Below are 22,100 nucleotides of genomic sequence, written 5' to 3'. Positions count from 1 at the left end.
TGAGGATGTAAATAATGTGATGGTGCATGCACTAGGGATGGGCAAATGTTTCGCAACATTCGAAAAATGAAACGAATTTTAACACATTTGTTCGTTCGAATCGAATGTTTACATAACATTCGATTTTCGAATGTTCGGTTTCGAATTTTACAATTACATTCGAAAATATTTGTTTTGAAAATTTTTAATTTATATACTTGTAATAGTATTTCTAATGCTTTCTTTAAATGTAATATTCAAATTATGCAATATTCGAATTCGAAAATGTAGAATTTATATATTTGTAATAGTATTACTATAATGCTTTATTTAAATGTAATATTAGAATTATGCAATATTCAAATTCGAAAAATTCAAATTAATATGTTTGTAATAGTATTTCTAATGATTTCTTTAAATGTAATATTCAACAATATTCAATCGAAATAGAAACATTCAAATTGATATATTTGTATCTATTATGTATCAATTTACTAGATTCCCTACCACATGAACTATTGAACTTCTGAATAGTATTTGTTAAATAGAAGGTTAAATTCGAAATTTCAAATGTGGACATTCGATCTAATTATAAACATTCGAATTCAAAAGTGACATTCAAAAACTGTAAATAGCATTAGATTATAATTTTTTTTATATTGGTTCGTATCAACATTCGGATTTGTAATTCGAATTTCGGTAATAACATTCGTTCTAACATTCGAATTCGGAAATATACACATTCGCCCATCCCTTGCATGCACATGCCAGATACAAATGTCTTTGTAAATCCTGAGCAAGCATCCTGATTGGCTGCTTAAAGTTCCTCTACAATGGAATGTTTCTTCTAAGGATTTTCTGAAGTAAAATATCTTAATTTTTTATAGAGAGATGCTCATGTGATATTTTCTAGTCAGCTTTTTACAGGTATGCTGCATGACTTTCAAGTGATTTAGCATTTGGCTAGCATGTGCTTCTAAACAAATTAAAGCAACATTGTACTAAAAAATGTACTATCATGTATATGAAAGAGCAGCTACTTTGCCTGAAAATATGTTAAAAGGGACAGCCTACTCCAATTTACTACCCATTCCTCAGCTTTGCACAACCAACATTGTTATATTAATATACTTTATAACCTTTTAACCTCTAAATTTCTGCCTGTCTCTAAGCCACTACAGACCGCCTTTTATCTCAGTAAATTTGTATAGCTTTTCACAGCAAGACACTGCTAGTTCATGTGTGCCATATAGATAACATGGTGCTCACTCCTGTGGAGTTATATAAATGAGCATATTGTTTAATGGTTTTTTTTCTTGTAACCGACTTCCCTATCCCCCAGAACAAAAGGACCATTGCTAAGCAATCACAAACGGTTACACTTACATAAGATCTGAACATGAATTATAGTTTGCACATTTGTAGTTAAAGAAAGAGATTGAGGTAGTCCTGCCCTGTTGTCTAAGTGGTTTATCACTGATTAAGTTTCTGTGTACAAACACTTAAAATAATACCTGTCTGACATAACTAAAAAAAGGGGGCCAGACAAAAATGACTGACACCTTCTCTATACTTCAGAGATTGGAATATATTGCACTGCTGATTATGTATTCCAATCAAAGTACAGGTTACTCCCCCCTGGAATGCCTACACCTATGTCATATTCTAACTATACTCCCCGTGCAACGCCCAGCTTACTCCCTTATACTTCCTACATCTATGTAATGTGTTAGTTACCCTCCCCTGAAACACCCTGCGAACTCCCACAGACTGTACACCTACGTCATTTCTTCCATATACTCCCCTGGAACGCTCGGCCAACTCCCACATAACGCGCCCTGCACCTTCATAATGTCTGCAATCTACCTGACTAATAAAAAGTATATAGAAGGGCTTTTTGTAGGGTATTGCCCTAAAGTTATACAGCTCTTTTTCCTTTCAAAAAAACAAACCAACCTACAATACAAGTACCCCCCCTCCAAAAAAAAGCCTATCAAAACAAACCTACTCTACAGATTGTCCTGATAAGGGCATTTGGCTGGGCACTGCCGTTAGTAGGGCATTTAACACTTTTGCTGCCCAAAAAAAAACCAAAAAACTATTCTTAAAAATAAAAAACCCACCCCAAAAGAACCTAGCACTAAACACCAAAGAAGGTTCTCACCAAACTTGAATCTGGCTCCTACGAGCTCCTTTTCTATCCCGGTGGCTGTGGTCCATTTTCATCCACCATTCCACTGGGGAAGTCTTTATCCATGTTCCACCCGGTACATCTTATCTCCCCATCTTCTGATCTTATGTCTTCTTCATGCGGTCACCACCGCAAACTGAATTTTAATGCAATGTACCCCCTTATATAGGCGTGCCCTTGAATTGTTATTGGCTGATTTTCTGAACCAAAATCAAATCAGCCACTTTGAATTGGCTCCATGAAGTGGTGCCATTTTCAAAAGCATGTTAGTAAGAGTTAAATATAAGTCTACATTTGCAGAGGCCAATAAATCAATTGATAGCAGTTGTTTTTTGACTTTTTTAATAAATCTGTTGCTCCACAAACGTCCAACTCTCACTCATTTTAGTATTTATTTGCCTTATATACGTATATGTTTCTCACAAAATACCAAGCAGTTAATTTTTCGTTCTCTCCTGTCAGATACATAGAAAAGAAGGCAACTGTGACTATCCGCTTCTGGGAGCTGCGTTTAGACCAGTTATAGACCATTCTTCCTTGGAGAGCATGAGAGTGGCAAATTATCATGTAACCAAGTTGTTCTTTAAACTTTGCTGTCCTAGATGCCCAAAATAAAATGTTTCTTATAGGCCTTGACTGTTAAATCGATTGATATAGTATAGCATCTAAACTAACGGCTAGATTTAGAGTTTTGCGTTAGAAGGGGTGCGTTAGCTACGCGTGTTTTTTTCCCCCCGCACTTTTTAAACAACGCTGGTATTTAGAGTTCTCTGAAGGGCTGCGTTAGGCTCCAAAAAGGGAGCGTACAGGCATATTTACCACCACTTCAACTCTCAATACCAGCGTTGCTTACAGACGCGGCCAGCTTCAAAAACGTGCTCGTGCACGATTCCCCCATAGGAAACAATGGGGCAGTTTGAGCTGAAAAAAAACTTAACATCTGCAAAAAAGCAGCGTTCCGTTCCTAACGCAGCCCCATTGTTTCCTATGGGGAAACAGTTTCTAAGTCTGCACCTAACACCCTAACATGTACCCCGAGTCTAAACACCCCTAACCTTACACTTATTAACCCCTAATCTGCCTCCCCCGCTATCGCTGACCCCTGCATTTTATTATTAACCCCTAATCTGCCGCTCTGTACACCGCCGCAACCTACATTATACCTATGTACCCCTAATCTGCTGCCCCTAACATCGCCGACCCCTATATTATATTTATTAACCTCTAATCTGCCCCCCAAACGTCGCCGCTACCTTACCTACACTTATTAACCCCTAATCTGCCGACCGGACCCCGCCACTATAATAAATGTATTAACCCCTAAACCGCCTAACTACTGCCTCAACAACCCTATAATAAATAGTATTAACCCCTAATCTGCCCTCCCTAACATCGCTGACACCTAACTTCAAGTATTAACCCCTAATCTGCCGACCGGACCTCGCCGCTACTCTAATAAATGTATTAACCCCTAAAGCTAAGTCTAACCCTAACACCCCCCTAAGTTAAATATAATTTAAATCTAACGAAATAAAATAAATCTTATTAAATAAATTATTCCTATTTAAAGCTAAATACTTACCTGTAAAATAAACCCTAATATAGCTACAATATAAATAATAATTACATTGTAGCTATTTTAGGATTAATATTTATTTTACAGGCAACTTTGTATTTATTTTAACCAGGTACAATAGCTATTAAATAGTTAATAACTATTTAATAGCTACCTAGTTAAAATAATTGCAAAATTACCAGTAAAATAAATCCTAACCTAAGTTACAATTAAACCCAACACTACACTATCAATAAATTAATTAAATAAATAAACTACCTACAATTAAATCAACTAAACTAAATTACAAAAAACAAACAAACACTAAATTACAAAAAATAAAAAAAGATTACAAGAATTTTAAACTAATTACACCTACTCTAAGCCCCCTAAAAAAATAACAAAGCCCCCCAAAATAAAAAAATGCCCTACCCTATTCTAAAATAAAAAGTTTACAGCTCTTTTACCTTACCAGCCCTTAAAAGTGCCTTTTTCAGGGCATGCCCCAAAGAAAACAGCTCTTTTGCCTGTAAAAAAACATACAATACCCCCCCCAACATTACAACCCACCACCCACATACCCCTAATCTAACCGAAACCCCCCTTAAAAAACCTAACACTAAGCCCCTGAAGATCTCCCTACCTTATCTTCACCACGCTGGGAATCACAGATCCGTCCAGAAGAGGCTCCAAAGTCTTCATCCTATCCAGCAAGAGGAGGTCCAGAAGAGGGTCCAAAGTCTTCATCCTATCCGGCAAGAAGAGGACATCCGGACCGGCAAACATCTTCATCCAAGCGGCATCTTCTATCTTCATCCATCCGACGAGGAACGGCTCCATCTTCAAGACCTCCGGCGCGGAACATCCTCTTCTCCCGACGACTAGACGACGAATGAAGGTTCCTTTAAGGGACGTCATCCAAGATGGCATCCCTCGAATTCCGATTGGCTGATAGGATTCTATCAGCCAATCGGAATTAAGGTAGGAAAAATCTGATTGGCTGATTGAATCAGCCAATCAGATTCAAGTTCAATCCGATTGGCTGATTGGATCAGCCAATCAGATTGAGCTTGCATTATATTGGCTGATCGGAACAGCCAATAGAATGCAAGCTCAATCTGATTGGCTGATTCAATCAGCCAATCAGATTTTTCCTACCTTAATTCCGATTAGCTGATAGAATCCTATCAGCAAATCGGAATTCGAGGGACGCCATCTTGTATGACGTCCCTTAAAGGAACCTTCATTCGTCGTCGGGAGAAGAGGATGTTCCGCGCCGGAGGTCTTGAAGATGGAGCCGCTCCTCGTCGGATGGATGAAGATAGAAGATGCCGCTTGGATGAAGATGTTTGCCGGTCCGGATTTCCTCTTCTTGCCGGATAGGATGAAGACTTCGGACCCTCTTCTGGACCTCTTCTTGCCGGATAGGATGAAGACTTCGGAGCCTCTTCTGGACGGATCGGTGATACCCAGCTTGATGAAGATAAGGTAGGGAGATCTTCAGGGGCTTAGTGTTTTTTAAGGGGGGGTTGGGTTAGATTAGGGGTATGTGGGTGGTGGGTTGTAATGTTGGGGGGGTATTGTATGTTTTTTTACAGGAAAAAGAGCTGTTTTCTTTGGGGCATGCCACGCAAAAGGCCCTTTTAAGGGCTGGTAAGGTAAAAGAGCTGTAAACTTTTTATTTTAGAATAGGGTAGGGCATTTTTTTCATTTTGGGGGGCTTTGTTATTTTTTTTAGGGGGCTTAGAGTAGGTGTAATTAGTTTAAAATTCTTGTAATCTTTTTTTATTTTTTGTAATTTAGTGTTTGTTTTTTTTGTAATTTAGTGTTTTTTTTTTTTGTAATTTAGTTTAGTTGATTTAATTGTAGGTAATTGTAGCTTGAAGTTAGGTGTCAGCGATGTTAGGGAGGGCAGATTAGGGGTTAATACTACTCATTATAGGGTTTTTGAGGCGGGAGTGAGGCGGTTTAGGGGTTAATACATTTATTAGAGTAGCGGCGAGGTCCGGTCGGCAGATTAGGGGTTAATAAGTAGGTAGGTAGCAGCGACGTTGGGGGGGCAGATTAGGGGTTAATAAATATAATATTAGGGGTACATAGGGATAATGTAGGTTGCGGCGGTGTGCGGTCGGCAGATTGGGGTTAAAAAATGTAATTATAGTGGTGGCGATGTGGGGGGACCTCGGTTTAGGGGTACATAGGTAGTTTATGGGTGTTAGTGTACTTTAGAGCACAGTAGTTAAGAGCTTTATGAACCGGCGTTAGCCCATAAAGCTCTTAACTCCTGACTTTTTTCTGCGGCTGGTGTCTTGTCGCTAGAGTTCTAACGCTCACTTCAGCCAAGACTCTAAATACCAGTGTTAGAAAGATCCCATTGAAAAGATAGGATACGCAATTGACGTAAGGGGATCTGCGGTATGGAAAAGTCGCGGCTGGAAAGTGAGCGTTAGACCCTTACCTACAAGACTCTAAATACCAGCGGCCGGCCAAAACCAGCGTTAGGACCCCCTAACGCTGGTTTGGACGGCTAACGCAGAACTCTAAATCTAGGCGTAAGTGAAATGCCTCTGATTTTAATGGAATAGAATGGTATAGAAATTGGAGCCAAAAAATCTCAATGACACTCTGAAGTTTTTGCAAGGCAAACTCAAATGGATTGTAATGGGAGCAAAAAGTAAATAAATAAATACATCAAAGAAATTTACAGTCTAAATCTACAAATAAGTTAAGACTGCTTGTGATTATTCTCTACTGTAAAGTATGGTGCATAGTGTTGGTTGAGTGGTATATCACTAGGAATTTATGGCATATTGTCTAAGTTAAAAATGATCTACCTCCATAACCGTTGCTGATTAATTTAATCATTTTGAACATTAATTTATCATTTAAGAATAATTAACTAAAATGTTTTGTAGACTGGCCATTGTATATACTTATTTGCTTTAACTCCCAAAGCCATATACAACTGCCATTGTCTTTCCTTGCAGCCCAAGCTCATTTTGACAATTACCCTCACCTGCATTAAACATATTGTCATATTCCTTCCCACAAACGCTCCTCATTATCCAGAATCTCCATGCACCACCCTATCTTAATTTCTTTAGAAGCTAAACATAAAATAAACTTTCTAAATGACTGATACAAACTAGATGACCAATTGCTTGTCTTCTTTAAATGACTGTACCCAATTAATTCTCAGCAGCCCATTAAAGGGACAATCTGGTGAAAATAAACCTCTTACTTTTTACAGAGTAGTTTATTTTTTACTAAAACTTTTTTTGCCAGTATGTTTCCTGCTATGTTAGTGTCCACCATATAAGGTATTAAGTCAGTAACCTAATCAAAAGTCACATATGTAAGTATCCTCCAATCATCATCTGTATTCTCATCTGGAGTAACACAGAAACATGTTTACTTATTCAGCTTTTAGTATTGTTAATGGGTGGGTCCTTTAATAAGATCATACAGTAAAGTAGACTCTTGGGAATTAATAGACACAGGTTAAATGTGTTTAGAAGTGAACTCTCTATGAAAATGGTCTACATTGTATAGTTGTGTCTTTAAACCATGCCCAAAAATAAACTGTAAGTCTCATAGGTTTACAATATTTCAGTCAGAGCTCTTATACATGACTATTCAAATAGGCAAATTAAAATACCGATTGTCTTACTTGGGCCTAAAACTTGTGACCTTTAACTTGTATTCTGTATATACACAAGTGATACTGACTTATTTCTCTATCTTTTTTTGCTCATTGCTCTAAAAAAATAATTTTCTCTAATGTAACCGCACCCATAGCTTAGTATGCATGTCTCTTTTGTTTACAGACGAGTGACAATTCTGGTTCTTGGTCTGGAAAATTCAGGGAAAAGTTCAATTATTAGAGTAATTCGAAGAGGTGAGAAGTAAAAATCATGTGTTCTTTAGAATATTGAATGCATTTCTACTAAGAATAATGTATATTGGGTGTGTAAGCTTTGTATATACACTGCATAATTTGAAACACTTTCATGAACTTTCTATATATTTTCTTATACCACTCCCACTGAAACCTGACTCACCCTTTGCTCCCCTCGATACCTGCCTATTATTTATCTACCAATTTTCCTCCAGTCCCTCCCTGTCATGTCTCATCTTCCCCCACTGATCCTCATAGGACAGATCTTCGATTGGACCACTTTGATCTGACTTTGCTGGAGCTGCCAGGAGGGCTCAAGGGACGCACCAGTTGGAGGTTTCATTACCCATATGCACATGCTTTGATGTTTGTTGTGGATGCCAGTGATCCAGGTCGTATGCAAGAGGTGGCCTGTGTCCTGGCCAGTGTCCTGAGGCACCCCAGAGTGTCCGGAAAACCACTGCTAATGTGAGACAACATATTACAACTCTCTCTTATAACATATCATAAACAGTACCAATACATTCTGCTTTATCCATTATCTGTGAACATATTATTTTGTGTCCGTTTTCTATCTCTGATATAGATTGGCAAATAAGCAGGACAAGTCATGCGCTATTCTTCCCAGTGAAGTCATCGAGTTGCTGTCACTAGAGACACTGGTGAATGAGAGCCAGACACACTGCAGAATTGTACGTCTAACGTGTTACAATCTCCGTCTTGTCTGCGTTCTTTTGCTCTTTTTCTGAGGAGGGAGGGACTTAATGACCTTCAGTTACCTCTTGCTTCTCTCAGTAGAATCAGATTAATCACAAGGCAGTCTAGGTATTTGCTTGATGCCCACTAACATTAAAAAGGTAAACTAAGTATAGTTGCCTAACCCATATAGGCCTCTAGCACAGCACCCTTCTGCCAACATTCTAGCCCAAAGCCACCTAAATAATATTGCCAAACAGAGAGATTTTCACACATGGGCACTATAGATATAACTTCCACCCATCCTAAAACTGTAAGAAATATATTTTTCATATATAAAGGTGTGTGTGAGTATGTGTGCCAATACCCCCTGCTTTGTGTTACATGATGGGAGAGAGAGAATATTAGTATGGCTGCAGGGGAGACCCAGGCTGGAAGGGCCTGCTAAAATCTTAATCTGGCTCTTTCACTGTGCCACAGTCGGTATTTTGTCCAGAAAAGGTGTTAGCCCTAGTGCCACTAATGTAGAGAAGGGACAGGCTCCATGTACCTACTATGTTCCACTTTGTTGCTCATCCTAAAACAAGAGAAGCAGAGTCAGATTAATACCCTCATATGTGTATGACTGTTTAACCCTATAGAGGGAAAAACAAACCTCTTGCCCTGTAGTCCCTGTGTTAGCTTAAAAGGGAAAGACAGACTTTAGCATCTATTTCCTATAGAACCCTACTGTCCATTACTTATCTTAGGAACCGTGTTCTGCTGGCACCAACTTTCATTCACACCATGACTGGGCCATCCTGAAGGGGCTACGCTGGATCCTAAAATCTGTGTCCCTCAGTTACCCCATACTGAGCGCACGAGTGCTGCAGGAGAGTGCAGAGCTGAAAGACAGTCTAAAAGCATCAAGGAGGACACAAGTTGATAGGTAACCACCTGACAACACATCCTCAGCACCTGAAAAAAAATCATCTTTGGAACAATTTATCTAAGTTATGAAGGTTTTTTGACTACTAAAAGAAATATGTGTGTTTATCAATACTTGTATATTTAATATTATTTGTAAAGGACATTAAATTCTTTAGAGCTGGGTACATGATTGTACAAAACCAAACAAACAAAGAGAAATACAGTTACATAAAATATGCAAAATAAACAGGAATCTCCAGGCAGGGAGCACAAGCTCCACTTGCATAATAGATAGCTCCCTTGTGTGCCCCCAACCATGATCATCCCTCTTGCTATACTGTATGCATGTATGTAAGTATCTATCTATCAATCATACATATGTGAATGATTCTTTATTTCATTCGTAGGCATTTTAGTGGCCCTATTTCTTTTGATTGTGTTTCCCCCTTGCCCTATATATTGTATATTGTTCCTAGACATGTTTATGCTTACAGTTTACAGGATGTTACATGATATAACAAAGAAGGCAGCACAAATTATATAGACTATATTCAGATATAGTCTTATTTTTGTGTTATGACTTATCAACATTTTTCTTTTTAATCCATGTCAGGGCCCTGCCTGGCTGGGAAGTTCCTCGTGACAACATCACAGACCTGGTGCAATTTAAATCATTCCCAGGGGAGAAAAAGAGACCTCTGAAACCGATCCAGAATATCTTGTCACAGGTAATAGAAGTAGGTGCTCTCTCTCTACAACCCCCCCCCCCCCCCCCCCTGTTGCCCTATTTATAATACCTTCAAAGCAATAAACATTGTAGTGTTCTTTATAGGATAATCTACAAAAGGTTATACAGACTGCGCAAAGGTTAGGGTATATATGCTTTAAGATTTAAGGGGATATTTCTCCTAAATCCCCAGGGGAAAGGACAACAGAGAACAATTAAAATCTAAAGCGCCAGTACAGGCAAAATATACCCAAGAAAAAGAGCATGCAATTTAGTGTTTAAATAAAAAAATAATTTATTCTTCAACAAATGTCACAAAAAGAACCTAAAAAAAAATAAAAAAATATGTATAACATGAGATGAAAATCTCCTAGGTATAAATTAAACCTTATACAAGAATTCAGACAATAAAATATGTGATTGGCCAATCTCTATTAAAATGTGAGTAATCTATAAAAGCATTTACACAAGGAAAATTACACATATATTGTAGGTTACTAATGTAAGCAACTAGAACTGTATGTATCAGAATATCAAGCAATTTGTAACACAATATCTATCATCAAATTATCTACTGATAATCTAAGAGTATGTGCGCTAAGTGCATAAACCAAATAGCTTCCGTTTAATATGGCTAAATCAGCATATCAGTAAAATGTCCACAAAGGTGCAGATGAATTTGAGTGATTTACTGGTATCCGTGATTCCTTTAGTGTAGCACAGTGTTTTTTAGTGCTCAAATGGATCCACTAGAAACTACAGGTACCTGTTTAAGTGATCCTTTTAAGTTCAGCTCTTAGAATGTTTAAGTGATCCTTTTAAGTTCAGCTCTTAGAATGAGCTGTCTTCTTTGTCCGATGTCACCTTTTAGAAGAAAATGCCTCCAAAATAAGACAAGCAGTGTAACTGTTTTTGCTGATCTTGAAGCCGCGCTGAAAAACCCCAGCTACAAACACTTCTGTCTCTTGCTCAGTTCTCGCCTATACCGGTTAGGGCGCTGATTAGCTTAGTATTATGGGAGTGTCTGGTTTGAGTTGTGGGGTGCCGGCTCTACAGCTGATCCTTTCTTTTCTTCCTCTTGATGCACACTAGGAGATCCGCCACGCGTTTCCGCTGAAATTACTTCAGCCTTTGTCAAGCTCTGAATTCTTGTATAAGGTTTAATTTATACCTAGGAGATTTTCATCTCATGTTATACATATTTTTTTTTTTTTTATTTAAACACTAAATTACATGCTCTCTTTTTCTTGGGTATATTTTGCCTGTACTGGCGCTTTAGATTTTAATTGTTCTCTAGTGTTCTTTATAGCCCAGGCTTTTTAAATCTAACGCCAGGGGCAAAACTTCAGTCTCAGCAGCTTTCAGGTACAGTCCCTTTCTCTGGAACTGACCCCTTTCCTTGTAAATCCCATGTACATGCTCTTAAATATGTTGGTTTGTGAAACACATCATGTTAAATACCTGAATATTTAAACTTTATGTATAGAAGTTCATAATTGTATTTTTGTTTCAATTAATATAGTTTTAAAAATGTGTTCATCTGCCATACAAGTAAAAAATGTAATCCAATGTGGCCCCTTACATGGGGAGATTGAACACCCTATATAGCCCTCTAAGACAATTTTTTTCTCTCCATAAAACACTCCTTTTAATGGCTATGGATTAGGGGTGGACTGAGACCAACCAGGCCCCCCGGGCACAAATTACAAAAGGCCTCCCATGCCCCTCCCTCATCCCCCTGCTTCAATGCCCCGGTCTCACCAGGGTCCACCAACCATTAGGGCCAGAGACAAGTCCCTCAACTTTCAGTGCCAGACCCCACACCCTAGGGCCCCCACAGTGACAGATCCCCCAGCGACCGCCTTCCAGGGCCAGACCCCACACTCCCAGCTCCCCGAGCAACAGACCCCCCTGCTTAGTTACTACTAACACATGGTGATCAGCTGCCTTGGTGACACAACTAGTGGGCCCCCCTATGTGCCGGGCGCTCTGTCCAGGTCTTATTTGCCAGACTGCTCAGTCCACCCCTGATATGGATAAGTTAGACCTCAGTAATGAACATGTTTAATGGTATAATTAAAAAATTAAATAAAAGAACAACACTGTGTGCATGGCATTTACATGGCTCTGTTATCCTAAGGCAGATACATCCACAATAAAAATCCAGCACCACTCTTTTTCAAGTACCACAACTTGGTCTCATTTATTGGGGAGAAAACACACAGATGCGATGTTTCAGGCTACATACTCATACCGTTCACAGCTAGACACAGCTACCTGTGCAAATCAATATTACCCCATAGTGGACATTATCAGGATGACTCTCAAACACATTGTAACAAAAATCACTCACCACCCCATCTAGTGGCCATATAGACATTGCAGTCCAAACTTCTATATCCAAAGTCAATTGCACAAAAGTCCTACAGTAAAATCAATATACATTTATTGAAAAATTAAACAAAAATAAAATAAAAACAATTGTGTGTATAATATATATATATATATATATATATATATATATATATATATATATATATATATATATATACACACACACACACACATATATACATATATAATCAATAAAATCAATATTATAAAAACAAATGAATATCAAAATCTTTATTAAGACCTTTAGGGCTTACAGTGCCAAGATGCTTAATCCACCAAACATCCCGCTTCTTTAATATAATCTTTATATAAAATTATATATAATTACGCAACTTGAGCTTGTGCACATGCTCAGTAGGATCTTGTTCCACAGAAAGTGTGAACATAAAAGGGCCGTGCAAAATTTGATAATGGAAGTAAATTGGAAAGTGTCTCAAAACTGCTTGCTCTTTATGTATCTTTCTGTATTTTGACTTGAGTGTCCCTTTAATGTCCCTGTCATCCTGTGTGTTGCTTGGGTTGCATTGAAAACAACTGTAAATCTAGCCCCACAATTTGATTAACAATATTTGTGTGACTAAGCTTTTTCTCATAATTAATAAAATCATTAAAATTAGAGAATTGCAACTTCAATAAGTCTTGACCTTTGGTTACAAACTCCTTTAAATAGGGAAACTAGGTTTGACTGGCACAATCGCTTACCTGACCAAGAAATAACTTGGCATGAGTCATAACATGGCAGGGCAAGTCCAAGAACTAGAGGGGTAATGTACTCTGGCAAATAGCTGATAAGAGTTCATTGTACTGAGCGTAGCTGCAAGAAAACAATTTCAAATGGAATGGGCTCTATTTTTAAAATGACAAAAAAAAGGTAAAGGAGATATTTGTAAACAAATGAAAACACTCCATCAGGTCAAATTAATAATTAGGGACACATTAAAGGGGAGAAGATTTTACAGTATGATGTCCCTTTAAGATTTGGGATTTGTAGTGGTTATGTTACAGCAATGAATGTATTCCCATGTTGATGTTGAAATACAGTTACATTCTATAAAAGCAAGAAGAGATCAGCTTTAGTGAAAAAAACACAAACACAGCAAAGAGCATAAAGGCTCAGTATGAATGAAACTGTGATTGTTTAATTCCAAAAGCTGCCATCTGCCTCCTGCGTGAAACGCGTCCAAGAAATATAGTTTAGTAAGCATGGTTGGATTATTATTAGTGATAAAATATTGTCTCATATTAGAGCAATTTAGCAGGAGATGTAAACAAACTGTTCTCATAAGTAATCAACCACAAAATAATATAGTGCCCACAGAACACAACATTAAAGGGATATGAAACCCCAAAAACATCTTTTATGATTCAGATAGAGCATTTGAAACAACTTTTAAATTTACTTCTATTATCAATTTCCCTTCATTCTCTTGGTATCTTTTGTTGAAACGCAGGCACGTATGCATAGGAGCCAGCCGATTTCTGGAGCACTATATGGCAGCAGTTTTACAAGATTATTATTCTTGTGCAAGAGCACTAGATGACAACACTATTTCCTGCCATGTAGTGTTCCAGATGTCTACCTAGGTATCCCTTCAACAAAGAATATCATGGGAACAAAGCAAATTTGATAATAGAAGTAAATTGGAAACACTTTTTAAAATGGTATTCTCTGTCTGAATGACAAAAGAAAATGTTTGTGTTTCATATCCCTTTAATTATTACTAGTAGGCTCACTGCCAGCAAATTGAGCAGCTCTCACGTGAGTGGATTATTTATGAATGTTTTGTTTGCCTTTTTCCTTTCAATAAGTCAATCAGGTAGACTCCTAAAATGTGCAGATTTTAAAAGATAACAGCTAGCAGACCTTTTAGTGTTGATTGTCACGGCATTCTCTAGTGAGTGGGGCATAATTTGGAACCCCAATGAGCAGTGATGTTTTCCAAAGATAGTAATAAGGTTTCCTGAAACAACATCCCAGATTGAACCGATACATTAAAAAAATTATTTTTTTCATTATTCAGATAGAGCATACCATTTTAAATAACTTTCCAATTTATTTCTATTATCTAATTTGATTCATTCTCTTTGTATCCTTTGTTGAAAAGTATACCTAATTAGGCTCAGAAGCTGCTAATTGGTGGCTGTATGCCGCTTGTTATTGGCTTTCAGCTTGCATTTCCGCTCCTTCAACAACAGATACTAACGCCTAGATTTAGAGTTTTGCGGCCAAAGGGGTGCGTTAGCTACGCGTGCTTTTTTCTGGCCGCACCTTTTAAATACTGCTGGTATTTAGAGTTCACAGAATGGCTGGGTTTTCAGTGCGTTAGGCTCCAAAAAGGGAGCGTAGAGCATAATTTAACGCCACTGCAACTCTCGATACCAGTGGTGCTTACGGACGCGGCCAGCTTCAAAAACGTGCTCGTGCACAATTCCCCCATAGAAAACAATGGGGCTGTTTGAGCTGAAAAAAAAACCCTGCAAAAAAGTCGCGTTCAGCTCCTAATGCAGCCCCATTGTTTTCTATGGGGAAACACTTCCTACGTCTGCACCTAACACCCTAACATGTACCCCGAGTCTACACACCCCTAGCCTTACACTTATTAACCTCTAATCTGCCGCCCCCGCTATCGCTGACACCTGCATATTTTTTTAACCCCTAATCTGCCCCTCCGTAAACCGCCGCTACTTACATTATCCCTATGTACCCTTAATCTGCTGCCCCTAACACCGCCGACCCCTATAATATATAAATTAACCCCTAATCTGCCCCCTACAACGTCGCCGCCAGCTACCTACAATAATTAACCCCTAATCTGCCGACCGCAAAGCGCCGCCACCTACGTTATCCTTATGTACCCCTAATCTGCTGCCCCTAACACCGCCGACCCCTATATTATATTTATGAACCCCTAATCTGCCCCCCTCAACATCGCCTCCACCTGTTCCGATCAGCCAATAGAATGCGAGCTCAATCTGATTGGCTGATCGGATCAGCCAATCGGATTGAACTTGATTCTGATTGGCCGATTCCATCAGCCAATCAGAATTTTCCTACCTTAATTCCGATTGGCTGATAGAATCCTATAAGCCAATCGGAATTCGAGGGACGCCATCTTGGATGACGTCCCTTAAAGGAACCGTCATTCGTCGGGAAGTCGTCGGAAGAAGATGGGTCCACGGTGGAGGTCTTCAAGATGGAGCCGGTCGTCATCGGATGAAGATAGAAGATGCCGCTTGGATCAAGATGGTTGCCGGTCCGGATCGCCTCTTCTTCCCGGATAGGATGAAGACTTCGGAGCCTCTTCTGGACCTCTTCAGCCGCCGGATTATGGATCGCCAGCCCCCGCTTGGGCTTGGATGAAGATTTTGGAGCCTGGAACGATCGGTGATACCTGGCATGGTGAAGACAAGGTAGGAAGATCTTCAGGGGCTTAGTGTTAGGCTTATTTAAGGGGGGTTTGGGTTAGATTAGGGGTATGTGGGTGGTGGGTTGTAATGTTGGGGGGAGGTATTGTATGGTTTTTTTTTTACAGGCAAAAGAGCTTAATTCTTTGGGGCATGCCCCGCAAAGGGCCCTTTTAAGGGCTGGTAAGGTAAAAGAGCTTTGAACTTTTGTAATTTAGAATAGGGTAGGGCATTTTTTATTTTGGGGGTCTTTGTTATTTTATTAGGGGGCTTAGAGTAGGTGTAATTAGTTTAAAATTGTTGTAATATTTTTCTTATGTTTGTAAATACTTTTTTATTTTTTGTACTTTAGTTAGTTTATTTAATTGTATTTATTTGTAGGAATTTTAATTTATTTATTGATAGTGTAGTGTTAGGTTTAATTGTAGGTATTTTATTTAATTAATTTATTGTTAGTGTAGTGTTAGGTTTAATTGTAACTTAGGTTAGGATTTATTTTACAGGTAATGTAATTATTTTAACTAGGTAGCTATTAAATAGCTAACTTAGGGGGGTGTTAGTGTTAGGGTTAGACTTAGCTTTAGGGGTTAATCCATTTATTACAGTAGCGGCGAGATTCGGTCGGCAGATTAGGGGTTAATAATTGAAGTTAGGTGTCGGCGATGTTAGGGAGGGCAGATTAGGGGTTAATACTATTTATTATAGGGTTATTGAGGCGGGAGTGAGGCGGATTAGGGGTTAATAACTTTATTATAGTAGCGGTGCAGTCCGCTCGGCAGATTAGGGGTTAATAAGTGTAGGCAGGTGGAGGCGACGTTAAGGGGGGCAGATTAGGGGTTAATAAATATAATATAGGGGTCGGCGGTGTTAGGGGCAGCCGATTAGGGGTACATAAGGATAACGTAGGTGGCGGCTCTTTGCGGTCGGCAGATTAGGGGTTAATTATTGTAGGTAGCTGGCGGCGACGTTGTGGGGGGCAGGTTAGGGGTTAATAAATATAATATAGGTGTCGGCGGTGTTAGGGGCAGCAGATTAGGGGTACATAAGTATAACGTAGGTGGCGGTCGGCAGATTAGGGGTTAAAAAAATTTAATCGAGTGGCGGCGATGTGGGGGGACCTCGGTTTAGGGGTACATAGGAAGTTTATGGGTGTTAGTGTACTTTAGAGCACAGTAGTTAAGAGCTTTATAAACCGGCGTTAGCCCAGAAAGCTCTTAACTACTGACTTTTTTCTGCGGCTGGAGTTTTGTCGTCAGATTTCTAAGGCTCACTTCAGCCACGACTCTAAATACCGGCGTTAGAAAGATCCCATTGAAAAGATAGGATACGCAAATGACGTAAGGGGATCTGCGGTATGGAAAAGTCGCGGCTGGAAAGTGAGCGTTAGACCCTTTCCTGACTGACTCTAAATACCAGCGGTAGCCCAAAACCAGCGTTAGGAGCCTCTAACGCTGGTTTTGACGGCTACCGCCCAACTCTATATCTAGGCCTAAGAGAATGAAATAAATTAGATAATAGAAGTAAATTGGAAAGTTATTAAAAACTGTATGATCTATCTGAATCATGAAATTATTTTTTTTAGATTTCATGTCCCTTTAATATGACAGCATTTAGCACTAGTGGAAAAAAATCTCAGTTTCAGGCAAATATAAATCAAATGACATGTTGTTAATGCATTGCAGATGAACTTTTATTTGACTCTTTTCTATAGATTCTTGTTTAATTTTACTTAGTGTGCCTTGTATTTTGGGACAACCTTACCAGGGGTATTGAAATGTTGTTATTATTAATATTTGTTTAGAAACATTCATTATATCATTTAAAGGGACAGTCTAGTCAAAATTAAACTTTCATGATTCAGATAGGGCATGCAATTTTAAACAACTTTCCAATTTACTTCTATTATCTAATTTGCTAAATTCTTTAGATATCCTTTGTTGAAGAAATAGCAATGTACATGTGTGAGCCAATCACACAAGGCCTTTATGTGCAGCAACCAATCAGCAGCTACTGAGCATATCTAGATATGCTTTTCAGCAAGTGATATCAAGAGAATGAAGCAAATTAGATAATAGAAGTAAATTAGAAAGTTGTTTAAAATGACATGCTCTTTCTAAATCATGAAAGAAAAAAATTGGGTATCATGACCCTTTAACTGTCAAAAATAAACATTTACAAAAAAAAAAGCGTTTTTCCAGTTATGTTATTTTACATGTGGTATTCTCAAGTGTAATTATATAGTAATCTGATAAAACACTGATCTCTTCTGGCAAATATAGAATATGTTCTCCTCTTTCTTATCATAGACAGCTGAAGTATCCTTGCAAATGATATAATGGTGCTCCATTCTGTTTGTTTTTAAGACTGGTCACAGTATGAACAATGTAAAGAAGAGGAGAAGGAAGGTCAGAGTGAAGGAGACTGGACAACTCCAGGAACTGAAAGAGGGAGAGGATAACAAGAAATGGAAATCTGAGCCGAAGGGGTCTCCCTCCAGCAAAGCTCAGCAAACACATGTAATAGGACACAGGGCATTAATCCAGCCTGAAGAACAGCCCAGTGACCAGACTGCTGGTGAGGAGTGACATGAACAGGAAAGGAATATGGGGCAGAATTTTCTCTCCACAGGGAACTAGAGCTAAGGCACATGGAGCCTGTACCTCCTTGCAACATATGACACAAACCAAAAGAAGCTTTTACATGGCGTTTATCCCTCAGAAAGGGACATAGCTAGGTGGTAATTATACAGTATCTCACAAAAGTGACTACACCCCTCACATTTTTGTAAATATTTTATTATATCTCATGTGACAACACTGAAGAAATGACACTTTGCTACAATGTAAAGTAGTGAGTGTACAGCCTGTATAGCAGTGTAAATTTGCTGTCCCCTCAAAATAACTCAACACACAGCCATTAATGTCTAAATCATTGGCAACAAAAGTGAGTACACCCCTAAGTGGAAAAGTCCAAACTGGGCCCAATTAGCCATTTTCCCTCCCCGGTGTCATGTGACTTGTTAGTGTTACAAAGTCTTAGGTGTGAATGGGGAGCAGATGTGTTAAATTTGGCGTTATCGCTCTCACACTCTCTCATACTGGTCACTGGGAGTTCAACATGACATCTCATGGCAAAGAACTCTGAGGATCTGAAAAAAAGAATTGTTGCTCTACATAAAGATGGCCTAGGCTGTAAGAAGATGGCCAAGACTCTGAAACTGAGCTGCAGCACGGTGGGCAAAACCATACAGCAGTTTCACAGGACAGGTTCCACTTAGAACAGGCCTCGCCATGGTCGACCAAAGAAGTTGAGTGCACGTGCTCAGAGTCATATCCAGAGTTTGTCTTTGGGAAATAGATGTATGAGTGCTGCCAGCATTGCTGCAGAGGTTGAAGGGTTGGGGGGTCAGCCTGTCAGTGCTCAGACCATACGCCGCACACGGCATCAAATTGGTCTGCATGGTTGTCGTCCCAGAAGAAAGCCTCTTCTAAAGATGATGCACAAGAAAGCCTGCAAACAGTTTGCTGAAGACAAGCAGACTAAGGACATGGATTACTGGAACCATGTCCTGTGGTCTGATGAGATCAAGATAAACGTATTTGGTTCAGATGGTGTCAAGCGTGTGTGGCGGCAACCAGGTGAGGAGTACAAAGACAAGTGTGTCTTGCCTAAAGTCAAGCAGGGTGGTGGGAGTGTCATGGTCTGGGCCTCTATGAGTGCTGCCAGCACTCATAGAGGCCCAGAGAGGGCAAGGTCTCTAACATCCACCAACTCTGTGATGTTATCATGGAGGAGTGGAAGAGGACTCCAGTGGTAACCTGTGAAGCTCTGGTAAACTCCATGCCCAAGAGGGTTAAGGCAATGCTGGAAAATATTGGTGGCCACACAAAATATTGACACTTTGGGCCCAATTTGGACATTTCCACTTAGGGGTGTACTTACTTTTGTTGCCAACGGTTTAGACATTAATGGCTGTGTGTTGGTTTATTTTGAGGGGACAGCAAACTTACACTGTTATACAGGCTGTACACTCACTACTTTACATTGTAGCAAAGTGTAATTTCTTCAGTATTGTCACATGAATAGATATAATAAAATATTTATAAAAATGTGAGGGGTGTAGTCACTTTTGTGAGATCCTGTAGAACATGGAGTCTCCAGAAAGTTTCACATCCAGAGATATAGAACTGAGTCTGTTCAGAGATATAGAGTCTGTCCTTCACTACATGATATACTAGAATCTCTACCTCCTTATAGTTATATTGATTATTGACAGATGTTATTGTACTGCAGGATGGCACAAACAGGAGCAATAGGACATGACTTACCTCTCCAATGTAATGGTAAAATGACAATATGTACTATGCCTCCAGGTTTAAAAAAGAAAAAGAAGAAAAGAAAACTGATTCAGAAGAATCAAATCAAATCACAAGAGATTGAAGCCAATACTAGAGACACAGGCAACACTTTTGGTAAGAGGATATAGTGGGGAAAATGTTCTGCATTGTGGGCTGACAAATTTATTTCAAATTTAGGAGTAAGCAGGAATATTAGGAGCCAGACCCTTTCATTTTTATGATCCAAAGCTGCTTTTAAATAAATGGATATAGAATAATCCAAAAAGGAGCAAAAAGGAAAACAATCAAAGAAGCTTGGCTCTTGAGATTTGTATGTAGTACTTCCTGTTTACAAACCACTTGATTCAACATAGGTAGTACAATAATCAGAATGCACTTGGACAAGTATTATGTGAGGGTTTTTAAAGAGAGTATAGCTAATAATGGTAATTCATTTTGGTATTGCAAAGCTTTAAACTGGTAGCATAATGTGTATATTTGTTTAATTTTGCTGCCTAACTAGGGCTTCATAGTAGGGGCCATATGTGGTGGCATAATGACTAGAATGGGAGGGGACTCCTCTGAAACATAAAGAGGCAGAGAGTGCAGGTCAGCTGAAATATCTCACTGCACAGCCCCTGCGCTCTCTGCAAAACTTTATAAAAGTTGGTGGAGTCAATGACAACAGTGGGACATACTAATCCACAGCCTAATTGTTATTACTGGGGCTGATGGGCACTCGTAGGAGTATTGACAATCTTCCAACTTTCATGGGGGGGGGGGGGGAATGTATCTTAGTCTGTGTAGCAGAAAAAGTCCTAGCATCGGCTCCAATAGCATAATCAATAAACATATTTCTAAGAGATAAATAGATAAACAAATATACATAAATTTTAAAAAATTATATATCTTCTTATCCTTCCTTTATTTCAGATCTTTACCGCAAAGCAATGCAGGCGCTAAAACTGAAACAAGAGCAGCAGAGAGCGAGATCAGAACATGGAACCCAAGAGAATAATCCACATCGCTGAGCATCAGCCCATTCACGTTATGGGCTTCCGCCCTCAGACCTTTAAGCATCACATGGTCATTAGTTCACTCTGCCCTTAAGTGGGACTTAACATTTACACCTTAACCTTATCATTGTCATTAGATTATTGTACTTCCCAGAGTGACAAGCCCTTTCATTCGCTAACTTTTCATTGTTATTGGAGGCTGTAAGTAATTCTAACTCTAAATGGGTCAGATATATTTCTGTTATTAGGTTTGAATCTCAGCAAAAAGGATTAGCTATCACTCAATTGTTGGGTAAAATGCAGCAAATGTTAAAAACATATAATGATGGATTTTGTATGGCCAAATGCCTTACTACCTTCAGTTTTTAAGTCTTAACCCTAGCATTCCTCACTCTATGTTCTGCTTATACTAATTCAACTTTGCTGTAATTAGATTAATTTGCTTGTTCTTTAAACTGTTACACTGTCATTATCATGTTGTGTGCTTGTATTGTAAGTGATTAAAAATGAAGAAAAAAAATGTGTAGCTTCCTCTTTTGGAATTTGTTGTGCAATTATATTTTCATTTAAAGAGTGCATACTAGAAGAGGTCTGCTTCCACCCATTCAGGGACCTATGACACTGAATTTAGGCAGAAATCATACAGAAATACAGTAAAGACATTCAAGGTAGCCTTGTGTATGCAAAAGGATAGCCTGCATTTTCCATAGGTGGGATAATGGGCAGAGTAGTTGGACCTTCTAGTACTTATGTAATATCAAAGTTTATAGACAAAATTGAAACCCATGATATAAACCATTGTGATTTAGAAACCATCTTTCTGGTGCAAGAAAAAAAAAACAATTCCTATGTCGGAAGGTCATAAGAAATGTATGCTTCCTGTTATTTCTTATAGGAAGAGCAAATGGTGTTTTACTCATGCATCACAATTCAGTAGCAAGTTAGAGCAACTAGATTTCATAGCAAATTGTTTACAGTTCATCTCATCACCAA

At 38.8% G+C, this 22,100-nt stretch overlaps 1 protein-coding gene across 1 annotated transcript in view; it reads left to right on the top strand.

Moving 5' to 3' along the window:
• ARL13A (ADP ribosylation factor like GTPase 13A) overlaps window positions 1-21,627 on the top strand; it is a 43,154-nt gene extending 21,527 nt beyond the window's left edge. The window contains exons 3-10 of the mRNA XM_053691110.1: window positions 7,553-7,623; window positions 7,839-8,091; window positions 8,210-8,315; window positions 9,069-9,247; window positions 9,842-9,956; window positions 18,118-18,328; window positions 20,128-20,226; window positions 21,025-21,627. Coding sequence (XP_053547085.1) covers window positions 7,553-7,623; window positions 7,839-8,091; window positions 8,210-8,315; window positions 9,069-9,247; window positions 9,842-9,956; window positions 18,118-18,328; window positions 20,128-20,226; window positions 21,025-21,122 — 1,132 coding nt within the window. The 3' untranslated portion in view covers window positions 21,123-21,627. The remainder of the gene's footprint in view (window positions 1-7,552; window positions 7,624-7,838; window positions 8,092-8,209; window positions 8,316-9,068; window positions 9,248-9,841; window positions 9,957-18,117; window positions 18,329-20,127; window positions 20,227-21,024) is intronic.
• The last annotated feature ends 473 nt before the right edge of the window (window positions 21,628-22,100 follow it).

Source organism: Bombina bombina, chromosome 1, assembly GCF_027579735.1.
Source record: "Bombina bombina isolate aBomBom1 chromosome 1, aBomBom1.pri, whole genome shotgun sequence".
Lineage (NCBI taxonomy): Eukaryota > Metazoa > Chordata > Amphibia > Anura > Bombinatoridae > Bombina > Bombina bombina.
This window is presented reverse-complemented; position numbering and strand designations above follow the sequence as displayed.